Below are 13,388 nucleotides of genomic sequence, written 5' to 3'. Positions count from 1 at the left end.
GACTCAGACAGTGTGACCTGAGGACATGCGGCACAACCCAGGCAGGACAGCACCCACCCCCTGCGTGGAGCCAGGCCCTGGCCCCTGGGCGCTGCCCTGTGGCCCCACATCTTATACCCCCAGTGCCTTTCACCCTCTGGCCCCTCTGCTGCTGCCCCTTGCCCCACGGCCCCACATACCCCAGTGTTGGCTGTGCCCTTGAATCCTTCACCACGCCTTTGCCCTCAGTGCCCGACATTCTGCTTCCAGATGAGCCTACTCTGCCCCTGCCCAGGTCTCACACCTGCCTCTGCCAGCTGCTAATCCTCCTCAGAGGCGCTGGCCACACGAGACTCCCTCTGCCCGCTTCGCCCACGCCTGGAAGTGGAGCGGCACCTGGGCAACCTGACAGAACCACTGGGCTAGTCCAGCTGCCGCCCTGTTCACACACCTACACTTCTCCCAAGTTGGCTGCACCCTCTCCCCCTCTCCCCACCTCCCCTCGCTGTCTCTGGAACGGGTCTGGCAATTGCAGGCTGTCAGGAAATTACCTGACAAATAGAAAGATCTGGGAGGAGGTGGCAATTACAGGATGAAAATGTCAGCAGGACCATGGCAGGAAATGGTGCCTCCTCCAGGAAGCCCTCAGCCAGCAGAGCTCTATAGCCCACCCAGGTGCCTGCACCAAGTCCTCATGTCCACCACCCCACCCTACACCACGGGCTCCTTCATCTGCACTCCCCACAGAGAGCCTGACCCGGCCAGGGCAGCTGTGGCTCCAGAGTGCTGCATCCTTCCTTTGTCCCTTTATTCTCCTACTAGTGCCCCGGTGCACGGGTTCGTGCACATTGAAAGGAAATTAATTAGAAGGTGGCCAGAGGGGCAGGACTGGGCAAGACAGGCCGGACATGCCCTAGAGCCAACCTCCCCCAGCCGGCCGCACCTGGGATAGCACAGCAGCTCAAAGGGCATCTGCGGAGTGAGCGGGGTCCCTCCGGCAGGTGGGTCCCTCGGCCTGGCCTGCAGGGATTGGGCTAAAACCAGCTCACCAACATCCCTGAGGGCAGTTCTCAGGTGATGCACCCCAGAATCGGGCTCCCTCCTCTCTGGGTCCGGGGTGCGTCACCCGAGAACCGCCACTGCCAAGTCACCGCAGCTCTGCAGCTCCTGCATTGAGCATTTGCCCCCTGGTGGTCAGTGCACATCATAGCTACTGGTCGGATGGTCAGACGGTCACTTAGCCTTTTATATATATAGATTTACTGTGTGACCCTGGGCAAGTTGCCTAACCTCTCTGATTCTCTCTGAGGTAACAATAGTGCCTAATTGCCATGGTTCTTGAGAAAATCACCTGGGAAGAAGCACAGCTCCAGGTAGAAAGTCAGACCCCACAATTGCTGGCTCATATTTCTGCAAGTATTTCTCAAGCACTTACTATGTCTAGAAAGCAAATCAGCCATTCCACACAGAGTATGTGAGAACCTGTGTGTGCCCACCCATCTGAGGTCATCCTTGGCTGTGATCGGAGCCAGCCCAGGGGGAGCCACAGTCCCCCACAAACCCCAGAGGAGTCAGTGCCACACCAGGGAGGGAAGTCAGGGCAGGGGCATGGGTGGCGTGACTCAGGAGGCCCTGCACCCCCTCTCATTGGATTATGCACTTCAAATGGGTGAATGTATCTCAATAAAGCTGTTAAAACAAAACTGAACAACAAGAAGCCTGAAGAGCCCACAAGCAAATGAAAATATGCTTGCCCAGCCAGTGTGGCTCTGTGGTTGAGCACGACCTATGATCCAGGAGATTGTGGTTCAATTCCCCATCAGGGCACATGCCCAGGCTGCAGGCTTGATCCCCAGTGTGGGGCGTACAGGAGGCAACCGATCAATGATTCTCTCTCATCATTGATGTTTCTCTCCCTCTCCCTTCCTCTCTCTGAAATCAATCAAAATATATTTTAAAAATATGATCAAAGTGCCCACAGGGCTGTGCTCCTTCCCAAGGTTTTGGGGCATGCTGACCTTAAAAATAACAGTTATTTTAGCAGTAAAAATGGGTTAATTTGGAACAGTGAGCTATAGCAAAAGCCATAGGCAAGTCCAACAAACAAAGGAGAGGAACATTATTTTAGAGAAAATAGCCTAACATGGCCTGAAGATTGTAATGTGGTCTTGAGACTGTCTGAATGGTACATGTGATTGGACCAGGTAAGGCCTCTATACAATGTTTAAGATTTGGGGGTTAGGGATGGAGAGTTTCTTGGGTGTGGGGCCCAAGACAAGCCTGGTAAGAAAGTTTCTGGTTCATTATACTGCCACCTACCCATTTGGAGTGACCTGCCTCTTTCTTCGATCTCTACTGGTCCTCTGCATAAGGGGTGGGTTTGGGATCACATCTCGGAAATCCCCAAGAAAGTTTCAAGCCTACCATCACTGAACACTATCCAGGACTGCTTTGCATATTTTAAAATTTGGGGCCCTGTGTGTTAGAGTCTACATATCTTTCTGCAATTCTTATTTCTGAGGTTTTCCTGCCCTGGACCACACTTACTCATCCTATATAATAAAAGGCTAATATGCAAATCGACCGAACAGCAGAATGACCAGTTGCTATGATGGGCACTGACCACCAGGGGGCAGATGCTCAATGCAGGAGCTGCCCCCTGGTGGTCAGTGCACTCCCACAGGGGGAGCGCTGCTCAGCCAGAAGCCCTGAGCTGGGTTTACAGCTGGCGAGCACAGCGATGGTGGCGGGAGCCTCTCCCGCCTCCACAGCAGCACTAAGGATGTCCAACTGCTGGCTTAGGCCCTGAAGGGAGTGGGCCTAAGCCAGTATTAGAACATCCCCCAAGGGCTCCCAGACTGTGAGAGGGCGCAGGCTGGGCTGAGGGACCGCGCCCCCCCCCCCCAGTGCACGGATTTTGTGCACTGGGCCTCTAGTGTCCAATAAACACTCCAGTGGACTGATCTATTCCTGCTGGTGGACATTAGGAAGTGCTACCTTTGCGTGATTACAAACACTGCTGCAAGTAACGTTGGGTGCTGGTCTCTTCGTGTTTCCCTTGGGTGTGCATGGGAGAGTGAAACAGTCAGGTGATATGTTATGTGTACCTTCACCTGTCCCAGGTATGCTGTATGTGGCCTGGATGTTGTGTCCAAAGAGGCTGACTAAATAAAACTGCACCTGTTATAGGCACCCCAAATACCAGCAAAGGTGTTATCAGACACCCTCTGAGTTGAAGGGAGAGGGCGGTTCTTGTCAATCTCATAGGAAAGAATTCAGATGAGTAACTCCAGACAATTGCGTTGTAGTGAAGCCAATTTCTTAAAGAAGTACAGCAAGACCATTTAGTAAAGAAGCAAGGCAAGCAAATCTGTTAGACTACATCCGGCTAGGAGCACAGATGGGCTTCTCAGCTAGCCCGAGAAGCCAGGGTGGTGGGGATTCAAAGGGTTTTATACCCTTCTGTCCATAGGTTTAAAATTTTTTTAAAATTCCTTTGCCATATCTTGGCTCAGAGTAACCCTCAAGGTTTCCCTTTTACTTTGTTATGGCTTTCCCAGAATTTATGAGAAGCATCTGGAATTTTATCTTGATGGGCCCCAAGACTGCTGGCTTCTCTGTTTAAACAGTGAGATGAAAACTCCCTCTTCTCTCCCCCGAAACCTCCTCAACCCCATCACCAATGAATGAGAGTTCCGGTGGCTCCACAATCCCACCAGCATTTGATGGTGTCAGTGTTCTGGATTTGGGCTATTCTAATAGGTATGAAGTGGTATCTCGTTGTTGTTTTAATTTGCAATTCCCTGATGACATGTGATGTGGAGCATCTTTTCATATGTTTACTTACCATCTGTGTATCTTGTTTGGTGAGATATCTGTTTAGACCTTTGGCCCATTTTAAAATCAGATTGTTTATTCTTTCACCAACTGTCTTGTTTACCATAGCTTCACAGTAAGTTCTCCAACATTCTCAGTCACTATTGCTTCAGCACATGTCACATGCTCGGTAGCTTCCCACAGTTCTTGGGTATTCTGGTCTGTTTGTTTCTTTTGTTTTATTTTCAGTCTCCATGTCTTTGCTCGTCATTTTAGGAAGTTGCTGTTGTCATACCCTGAATGAAGTCCAGAGATTCTTTCCTCAGCCGTGTCCAGTTTGAACAAGGAACTCCTTAAGCTTTATGTCTGTTACAGTGTTTGTTTTGTTTTTCAGCATTTCTTTTTTATTCTTTCTCAAGATTCCCATCTCTTCGCTTATATGATCCTTATCTAATTCTAATGCTTGTTCAGTCTCTTCAAATTGTTTTGTGCCCTTTTACTCTGCCTTGTAATTTTTTTTTGAGAGAGAGGAAGGGAGAGAGAAACAGAAACATCGATGTGAGAGAGAAGCGTAGATTGGCTAACCAGGGACCAAACTCAAAAAACCTAGGCATGTGCCCAGACCAGTAATGGAACCCACCACCTTTGGGTGCACAGGATGGACACTCCAACCAACTGAGCCACCCTGGCCAGGGCTGCCATGTAATCTTTCTAGAAAGGCAGATGTGATGTGCTGGGCGAAAGGGACTGTGGTAAACAGGCCTTTACAAATGAAGGGGTGAAAGGTCAGGGCAAGGCTGTGCTCTATGGTCCTGCCCCTGGTGAGCCTGAGCCCGAGCTTCTCTGTCTTCCCCCTTTGGTGGGACAGGATGGCTAGAGTGGCCTGGAGTTCCCTCTGTCCCTTACCCCACGTGGAAGGCTAAAGGGGCTGAAGCCCGGCCAGCATGGCTCAGTGGTTGAGCGTCAACCTATGAGCCAGGAGGTCATGGTTTGATTCCTGGTCAGGGCATATGCCTGGGTTGCAGGCTTGGTCCCCAGTGTGGGGTGTGCAGGGGGCAGCCGATCAATGATTCTCATCATTGATGTTTCTATCCCTCTTTCCCTCTCCCTAACTCTCTCTCTGAAATCAATGAAAACATATTTAAAAAAAAACAAAACTATTTTTAAAATAATCCTATATAATAAAAGGCTAATATGCAAATTGACTCAACGGCAGAACAAACAGTCGCTATGATATGCACTGACCACCAGAGGGCAGATGCTCAACACAGGAGCTGCCTCCTGGTGGTCAGTGCACTCCCACATGGGGAGCACCACTCAGCCAGAAGCCGGGCTCACAGCTGGAGGTGGTGGGAGCCTCTCCCACCTCTGGGGCAGTTGGACATCACCCGAGGGTTCCCGGACTACGAGAGGCCGGGCTGAGAGACCCCTGAGTGCACGAATTTCGTGCACTGGGCCTCTAGTAATAATAATAAAAAGAGGGACTGATAACTTCTAAGCTCCTCACTGGAAGCCAAGTGTATCTCTTGATAACATCTTCCTGAGTTGGCAGCTGTCTTCCTACCCTGTGATGTCATCCTTTGGAACACAGACAAAGGTGGGCATTGTCCAGACCACAAAAGTGACCTAATGTTCCTCTGTCCTGGCTAGTGTGAGTGACAGGCTTCTAACAGTACCCAAACCAGAGCAAAGCCCTCTCCTTAAACCTTTCTCCAAATCTCCTCTCACTGGCAGGCCTCACAGTTCCCCAGGGTCTCACCCGCTGGGTGGGTGAGTGACGGGCGGCGGTCCTGCGTCGTAGGCGGGGCAGTGGCCCTTGGGCTGCAGGGGGACCACAAGCGCTGTGTCTATCAGAACATTTCCCCTTTGGCAGGAGAGAACTCCCACCTTCAGCAGGACTCGGAATTCCCCGAGGATTGTCTGCGTCCAAAAAGCAGAGAATCATTTCTCTAAGTCCCATCTCTCAGTTTTCCTTCAGATCGTCCGGAGACCGTGAGCAGCTTCAGCGATGAAGAACCTGACTGCCGTTACCCGAGGAAGGCCTCGTGCCGAGGACACTCTGGACCAAAGGAGGAGCGAAGGTTCTCCTGACGATGCTAAGGATGCCCTCTATGGTGCAGACCTGGGAGACTCTGAAGAGACATCTGAACTGCGTACAAACTCTTCCTGGGGCACCCCCTTTTCTGCAGTCAAGTGCAATGATAGTGGAGCCATAGTGAAGCCCCAGCTGCCGCCGAGACAGGATCCAACTGTGCCAGCAAGACTGGCCTACATCGGTGCCTCCAGGGAGGATTCTCAAGGCAGATCCTTGTAGGCAGGTGACTGGGTTGTAGGCGGGTGTCTGCGATTACACCTGCTGCCAGGACACATAGGCCAGATCCTGACTTGCAATAGGAAAGTGGAATTGAAAGCTGACAGGGCACATCCAAAGGCAGAGCCAGTTTTGCATCTTGCCGCTGCCTATTGCAAAGCTGTCTGTTGCCTCATTGTGAAACTTGGTGCCGCCCTCCTTTGTTAACCAGCAGGCTAACAGGGAAGGAGGTCTTCCTGGGGGCACCCCCTGGAGGGACAGCAGGCTGGCGCCTCACCCGGCCAGTGGGTCATACCACGTGACCCTTTCTGGGCCTGCCTGTCACGGCAAGTCTGGGTGTGAAGCTGACAGCTTTCGGACCTTCGCCTGCCTGAGTGGATAGGCCCCCTGGTGGGGAGTCGGGGCAGAGGAGGCCTGTGGCCCTCACTACAGCAGTAGCTCCCACTGCCCCCATGACTGCAGGACCCCGGAATCTGCCAAAGACAACTTGGTATCTGGCTTAGGTGGGTTTGCAGCACATGGGGGACAGGGCGCTGGTTGGGCTTCATTCAACAGCATCACAGACTATAGGTTTAATCACCTTCCGTAGAACTGGGCCCCAAAGGACGCAGCCAGTTGTCTAGGCCGGGGCGGGGGACTCCCTGTAGGTCCAGAGGGTCAATAGCTGAGCTTCATTGAGAGCTTCCCCCAGCTGCCCAAACGCTCGTGGTTGCTGGCACCCTCAGTGTCCCAGTCACTTTTTATGGTGCTTCTAAGACCAAAAGAAATATCCAACGGTTCTACTTAGGAACTACTTTAGGTCTAAATAACTGATAAGTATGTACGTGTTAATAACTTATTAGTCACTTAGAAAGTAGAATTCACATCATTAGAAAGAAAACATAGTGCTTTTATATCATTCTCTTAATAATCACCAGTACTTACTGATCGGCCGTGAGCCCTGGCCAGCCCCTCAGACCTCAACATCAGCCCGCTCACCCCAGCATCATTTCCTGTTCCTTGGTGATTTTCACTTTTTATCCTCTAAACTACAGGAAATCCAGTGTCTCAAAGGCACGACGTGAAAGACATGTGGAGTGACCTAATGTTGAAACCGGGAACCACCTGGTCCTCGGAACTTGCTCCGAAACGTATGGGACCACTGCTTCCCTCTAAAATGTAGAAAATAGAGAATATCCCGGGCGCCTTGTGAGTGTCCGACAGGCGGGGACCTCGGGGCCACCTGCTCAGGGGTTTCACGCTTGCCTTTCTCTCACAGATACACTTTGCAGAGAAGGAACCTGCAGCTGCCACAGGCAGACCCCTGGCCTGCAGTCACAAGCCTGGCTCCAGCGCCCCCTGGAGGCCGAGAGAACAAAACTCAAGTGAGGGCCGTGGGGGCGAGGAGGGTAGGAGAACTAGGAGACCTGAGGCTGCTAGAATGGGTGTGGACAGGGCCTGGCCTTCGGAGGGTGGAGGGGGACGCGGCGCATGAGGAATGGTGCGGCCCCAGCAGAGGAACTGTTGGGGTGCAGTTGGGGACTCCATGACCCTACTGTGGCCCCCTTGCCAGTCCTCACCAGGCGTTTAAAGCCTTCAGAGTGGGGTCTCAGTGGCCTCTCCTACAAGGGGCGGGTAGAGAAAGTGGCCCCTCAGGCTGTAGGGGGTCTGAATCTCCCATGGGCATTGAGGCTGAAGCCGGTAGAGGGCAGTGGCCACGTGTACCTGGGCTCGGACAACCATACCGCTGGCCCTCACTGGGCCTAGGGTGACCCTGACGCGGCTTAGTAGTGGACCCTACCAACCCAGGAGCCTCTTGGGGAGCTGTGGGCAGAAATGCCCCAACAGATGAAAAAAGGAAGGGGTGGGGGGGTGCTGAGAAGACTACCGGAGGGGGCAGTGGTACCTGCGTCTCTGGAATCTGTCCCATCCTCTAGCCGTCAGTCTCTGCCGAGGTCCCCGCTTCTTTCTACTGGGCGGTGGGGGTGGGCCTGGCAAAACCCCGCGGCTTCCCGGAGGGGCGGGACTCCCTGGAGGGGTCAACCTGGTGGGCGGGGCCTGTGGCGTCAACCTGGCGGGCGGGGCCTAGGGGGTCAACCTGGTGGGCGGGGCCTAGGGGGGTCAACCTGGTGGGCGGGGCCTAGGGGGGTCAACCTGGTGGGCGGGACTCCCTGGAGGGGCCAACCTGGTGGGCGGGGGCTGTGGGGCGTCAACCTGGTGGGCGGGGCCTAGGAGACCTTCCCCACCTGGGGGAAGGCAAGGCCTCTGACCACAGTGCCCCAGAAGCTGCTGGGTCAGCCACTCACACCCTGGGGGCTCTACACTCCCCCACGGCCTGAGACTTCCGGTCAGGACAATACAAAATCTCTTTATTGTTCATGTTGTAGAAAAAGTCGTGCCTCTTGGTGGGCCACGGGGATAGGATGTGCAAAGCGCAGGCAGGCTCCACCCAGGCCTGTAGCTGAGAGCTGGGGTAGGACAGGGGAGAAGGGGAGCGGCGAGGGGACCCTGGCCCTGCTCTGGGGCTGGGGCTGGGGCTGGGGCACGTGCTGGGAGGCGGCCGGCCTGGGGAGTGGGTCATGGCGAGCGGCCCCTCAAGGGGTGCGGTCGGCTGGTCCCACCCCACCTAGGAGGAGGCTGAGGAGCCGAGCCCAAGCTCAAGTGGTCCCGGTTCTGGGAGGGGGTATCTCCAACATGAGGAGGGGGGCTGGAGTCCTTCCTGAAGATAGCGCAGAAATCAGAGCCCCTCCCCCCCCCAAAAAACGCGATCAACCGAGGCCGAGGGGAGGCTGTGCCCCTCACTGCTCCTCTGGCCCGTCGCCTCCCTGAGCCTGTTCGTAGGGGCAGGGCCGGCGGCAGAAGCCGGCTGGTTCGGGGCCGGGCCCCGCGGGCAGCGGCTCCTCCTCCCCGCCGTCCCCCCGGGCCGCCGCCGCCACCGCCGCCGCCGCCGCGCTCGCCCTCCGCGTCGCTCTCATCGGAATTGTCCTCCTCCAGGTAGCGGTAGCCGCGCACCTTGTGCTGGGGCCGCGGGATGCGGGGCTGGCGCGGGGCCACGCCCCGCCGCAGCTTCTGCTCCATCGCCAAGTAGGAGAGCGTGGCCACCACCAGCGTCAGCAGCAGCACCGCCAGCTTAGCCTGGGCGCACAGGGGAGGGGAGTGGGTGGGGTGCTGGGGACTCGCGGGCGACTGGGGTCAACCCGCCTCCCTGCCCAGTCCCTCGCCCGATAGGCCCATGCCCACCGCTTTCCTGAGCATCCACCCTCCTGCCAGCAGGACTCAGATCCCAGCTCTGCCCTTCACAGGCCTGGCCCCCCTTTGCCAGGGCTTAGGCCACTCTGTCCCTTACACGCCGGGACCACAGGTAACGCTTCTCAGACGGTAACCCACAGTCAGAAAGAATTCTCCATCATAACTCAATACCTACACGCTCCCATACATACTCCCTGCCACTTTCTATTCTGTTTCATGTTTTAAAATACTGGTCAGGAAGGACCTGCTAAACCGACCCACCCGTTGAGTGGGAGCAGAGCATGAGGACCCTGCTCCCATGGCCAGAAAGGGAGACGCACCTTCAGCATCCCTCTCAGAGCCCGACACCTGGTGAACAGGTTACCCAGGGACACACTAGGCGGCTGGGATGCCCCACAGGCAAAGAGCGAACTGTGAACCCCTCTGCCAGGGGTAAACTGAGGCCCTCAGGAGGGGAGGCAGCACGTGAAGGCTGGGTTTGGGGCCAGCCCTTGGTGAGTGGTGCCCTTCGAGGCTATGAGGCCAGGGTGGGCACTCGGAAGGGATCTGTTGCCTGTGCTGGGGGATGGTGGGTGCCAGAGGCCCTCCCCCAGCCCACCCAGCCTCACCTTCATGGGCAGGCTGGAGCCCAGGTACACCACGAAGATGGCCACTGCCTGCCACCAGTGGTAGATGGTGAAGATGAAGTCTTGCCTCTCTTTGTCCTCGTACAGGATGCCCAGCAGTGCTGTGGCCGACAGGGTAGGGCAGGGAGGGGAGTAGTGTCACCCAGGGCCCTGATCTCCCACCAGTGACCCTCCTAGGCTGTGCCGGGTCCCAGACCGAGGCCTGGAAAGCCTAGAAAGCTGTAGATCGGACCTGGCCTGCCCCCTAGTGGATATGCTGGTTACTACACTTCCCGGGCAGCTGAGCTGAGTAAAGAGATGAGATGGGACGCAGGTGGGCCTCGCTCTAGGGCACTCGGGACTTGAAAAGTGGAAACATTTGTGTGCAATCAGATCCCGTCCCCTTTCAGACCCCAGCCGTTCAGAGCCAGGCCTGCCAGGACTGTTTCTCCTCCTCACCCCTGGCTCAGGGAAGGCAACCTGCTTGCAGCAATCAGCTTTCTACAAATTAAACCTGAAGCTGGGGGATTTGAACCTATTTCCCTAAGAATCCTCCCTGGGGTGGGCAGGAGAACTGGACAGGGAGTCAGGGACTCAGATTCTATGCTCAGGCCGGTAAAGTGAGAGTTGGTACAGAGACGTGGATTCAAACGCTGGCTCTATGGGTGACTTAGAGAAGTCAACTCTCCAGGGCCACTTTTCCCATCTGGAAAATGAGACCAGGCATCTATGTTATACTTATGCTGGGAGGCTTTGATGTGAGAAAGCTCACACAGCACCTGGCAAATCGTACCCTCGCCTGCCCCTTGGACATGAACACCCCCACTGTAAGCCCTGCAGGGTGACTGTGCCCCATGGGGCTGCTGTGAAGGGACATGGAGTCCCAGGGTCCACAAAGAGGGGACAGGAAGCAGAGCTGTCGGGACCAGGCCCAAGTCCAGCCATAACATGGGTCCAAGGTACCCAGGCTGGATGTTGCCCAAAGCTGGCTGCCCCTGAGCAAAACAGCCAAGAGACTGTGGTCCAGGGCGTGGGGCTCCACCCCCTGACTCTCTCTCTGATGGTAAGTGCCGGAGTCACCCGAGCAGCAAGCATGACCTCCACAATGCCACACCCCCAGGGGCGACGTTCAAAACAGTTAACAGCACGGCCCATCAGAACAGATGCCAATGTGGAGGGCCCCAAAGGCTGAGCTGTGCGTACCCACTGCATGTCACTGGCATATGCCCACCTGAGGGCAGAGATCATCACAGAGCTGAACTCTGCCCACTGCCTCCTTTCTACAAACAGGGCCCCGCTTCCCAGTGCCTCGACCCCCACAGCCCAGACTTGGGGCCTGGACTCTGCAGACCAGCACTGGGCGTCATCGGGCTTCCAGGTCCTCTCTGTAAAGGCCACACCTACATCTACACCTGGGTGTGGGCAGGGCCGCCCACACTCCCCATGCTCCTAGGGCACAGACACGGAATCTGCTCGCAGTGTCATGAAAACTCTGTCCAATGGGCGCTGTCCCTGGTCTGAAACCTGAGTACCCCCAGGATGTTTTTCACACTGCCCTTCAGAGGTTTCCACAGAGCCCATACCTACCCCAAGTAGCCATAGATGTCACACTACCCCTCAGTGTCCACAGGGCCCCATGCCCTCCCTGGGGTAGCCACTGAATATCCATGGCATAGGACTCCCACACCAGCCCCCGGGGTGCCCACAATTCTCCCCACCTGTCCCTACGATGTCCACAGAACTTCTTTCCACCCCTGTAATGGCCACAGGGATCCACAGTTACCCCTGCCATGTATACAGGACCCCAGGACAGACCTCCCGTGTGTCTATGGCACCCCATGTCTGGCCCTGGGATGTATGTGCTACCTCCAACTGCCCCAAGGTAGACACAGGGTTACCCAGCCATCCCAGTGCCCATGGCTATACTCACTGGAGAGCCCGGTCTTGTTGAGGCCACTGCCCACACCCCAGAGGATGGCTGCTACATAGAGGATCCAGATGTGTTGCAGGACCCGAGGTGTGGGGGCCCAGAAAAAGAGGCTGACGGTGAGCAGCAGGTGCAGTCCGGCCCCAGACAGCAGCGGCACCTGGCGCGGCAGCCACAGCCCCAGCAGGCCCAGGAGTGAGGAGGCGGAGGCGCCCAGGCCATACGCCACAAGGAGGTAGGCCAGGCGTTCCAGCCCCACGGAGCACACGCCATAGCCCTGGGAGGGGGGGGGGGGTGAAAGTGTGAGGTCAACTGGCCAAGGCTCTCACCCTCCCCACATGAGGTGTCCACCCTGCCCTCTCTGGGTCACCTTGGGGCTAACTCCCTCCAAGGGTCAAGGTTCTTAGGAAGGTTGGGGGGCGGGGGGTAGGGAGCAGAGAAAATGCTTGGGCATTGTTCCCAGGCACCAAGGCTGCACCCCACAAGGAACCAAACACTTTATGGGTGTTATCCTGTCTCAATCATGTAACCCCTCCGGGAGCGGGAGCGAAGGTCATTACTAGACTCACTTCTCAGAGGAGGAGACAGGCGCAGAGAGGTTAAAATAATGTGTCCAAGATTGAGGGCAAGTAAAGGAAGGGAAGAGGGAGGGGAATATTGGGACATATTTGTACATACTTAGACCTATATTCAAAACTTAGTCGCTGTTTATCCGAGGTTCGAACGGAACCACACAGACTGTATTCCACCGCCATCTACGCGGGCTGTACCTACCAGCGCGAGGCCCGTGCAAGCAAAGAGCACCTCGAAGCCGCTGTAGATGAAGAAGGGCACGAGGTGGCGCAAGCGGAAGTCGCGCACGTGCTTGAAGGGCAGCTGGAAGATGTTGCCCCAGCCCACGCTGCGCAGGTCGATCTCCTCCGTGGGCCGGTAGGCGGCCCCGCACAAGCCCAGCACCTGCGGACCCGACCCGCGCCGTGAGGGGCCGGGCAGCCAGGAAAGGCCCCGCCCCTAGACACACGCCCCGCCTCTCCGCACAAGGTCCCGCCCCTAGACACACGCCCCGCCTCTCAGCACAAGGCCCCGCCCCTAGACACACCCACAGGCCTCCCCTCGCGCCCCAGCCCAGCTCACACCGAGCCACGCCCCCAACGCCTCAATTCTGCCCCCAGTGCCGCCCCCGGGTTGGAGCCACACCTTCCACCCCCGGCCCAGCCCAGGCCGGTTCCCTCCAACCCAGTCCCCACCTCAACCCCAGACCAAGTCTGTACCCCTCCAACTCCAGTCTCAGTCCACAGGCATCTTCCTGCCCGACTGCCCCAAGGCTCAGCGGGGCGACTCCCCCGGACTCAGCCCTGGCTCCCCACGCAGACCACGCCTCCAGGCCGCAGCCTGCCCAGGAGCCAGCCCCCGCCCAGACTGCACCCTATGTCCCCGCCTCAGCCCCCCGACGTCGGTGGACTTCCGACCCATCCCTCCCGTCCTGGCCGCAGCAGCAGGATGGGCTACCAAGGCCACGGAC

General features: G+C 56.6%; 2 protein-coding genes across 2 annotated transcripts in view; both read right to left on the bottom strand.

The window, feature by feature from the left end:
• LOC102435374 (aldehyde dehydrogenase family 3 member B2-like) overlaps positions 1-324 on the bottom strand; it is a 6,813-nt gene extending 6,489 nt beyond the window's left edge. The window contains exon 1 of the mRNA XM_023743829.1: positions 180-324. Coding sequence (XP_023599597.1) covers positions 180-238 — 59 coding nt within the window. The 5' untranslated portion in view covers positions 239-324. The remainder of the gene's footprint in view (positions 1-179) is intronic.
• An 8,423-nt stretch (positions 325-8,747) lies between these two features.
• UNC93B1 (unc-93 homolog B1, TLR signaling regulator) overlaps positions 8,748-13,388 on the bottom strand; it is a 9,606-nt gene continuing 4,965 nt past the window's right edge. The window contains 5 exon segments of the mRNA XM_023743849.1: positions 8,748-9,030; positions 9,032-9,220; positions 9,943-10,061; positions 11,870-12,143; positions 12,641-12,823. Coding sequence (XP_023599617.1) covers positions 8,884-9,030; positions 9,032-9,220; positions 9,943-10,061; positions 11,870-12,143; positions 12,641-12,823 — 912 coding nt within the window. The 3' untranslated portion in view covers positions 8,748-8,883.

The sequence above is a fragment of the Myotis lucifugus genome, unplaced genomic scaffold (genome assembly GCF_000147115.1).
Source record: "Myotis lucifugus unplaced genomic scaffold, Myoluc2.0 scaffold_415, whole genome shotgun sequence".
In the NCBI taxonomy this organism is placed as follows: Eukaryota; Metazoa; Chordata; class Mammalia; order Chiroptera; family Vespertilionidae; genus Myotis; species Myotis lucifugus.
Note: the sequence above shows the minus strand (reverse complement) of the source record. Positions and strands in the feature narration are given on the sequence as shown.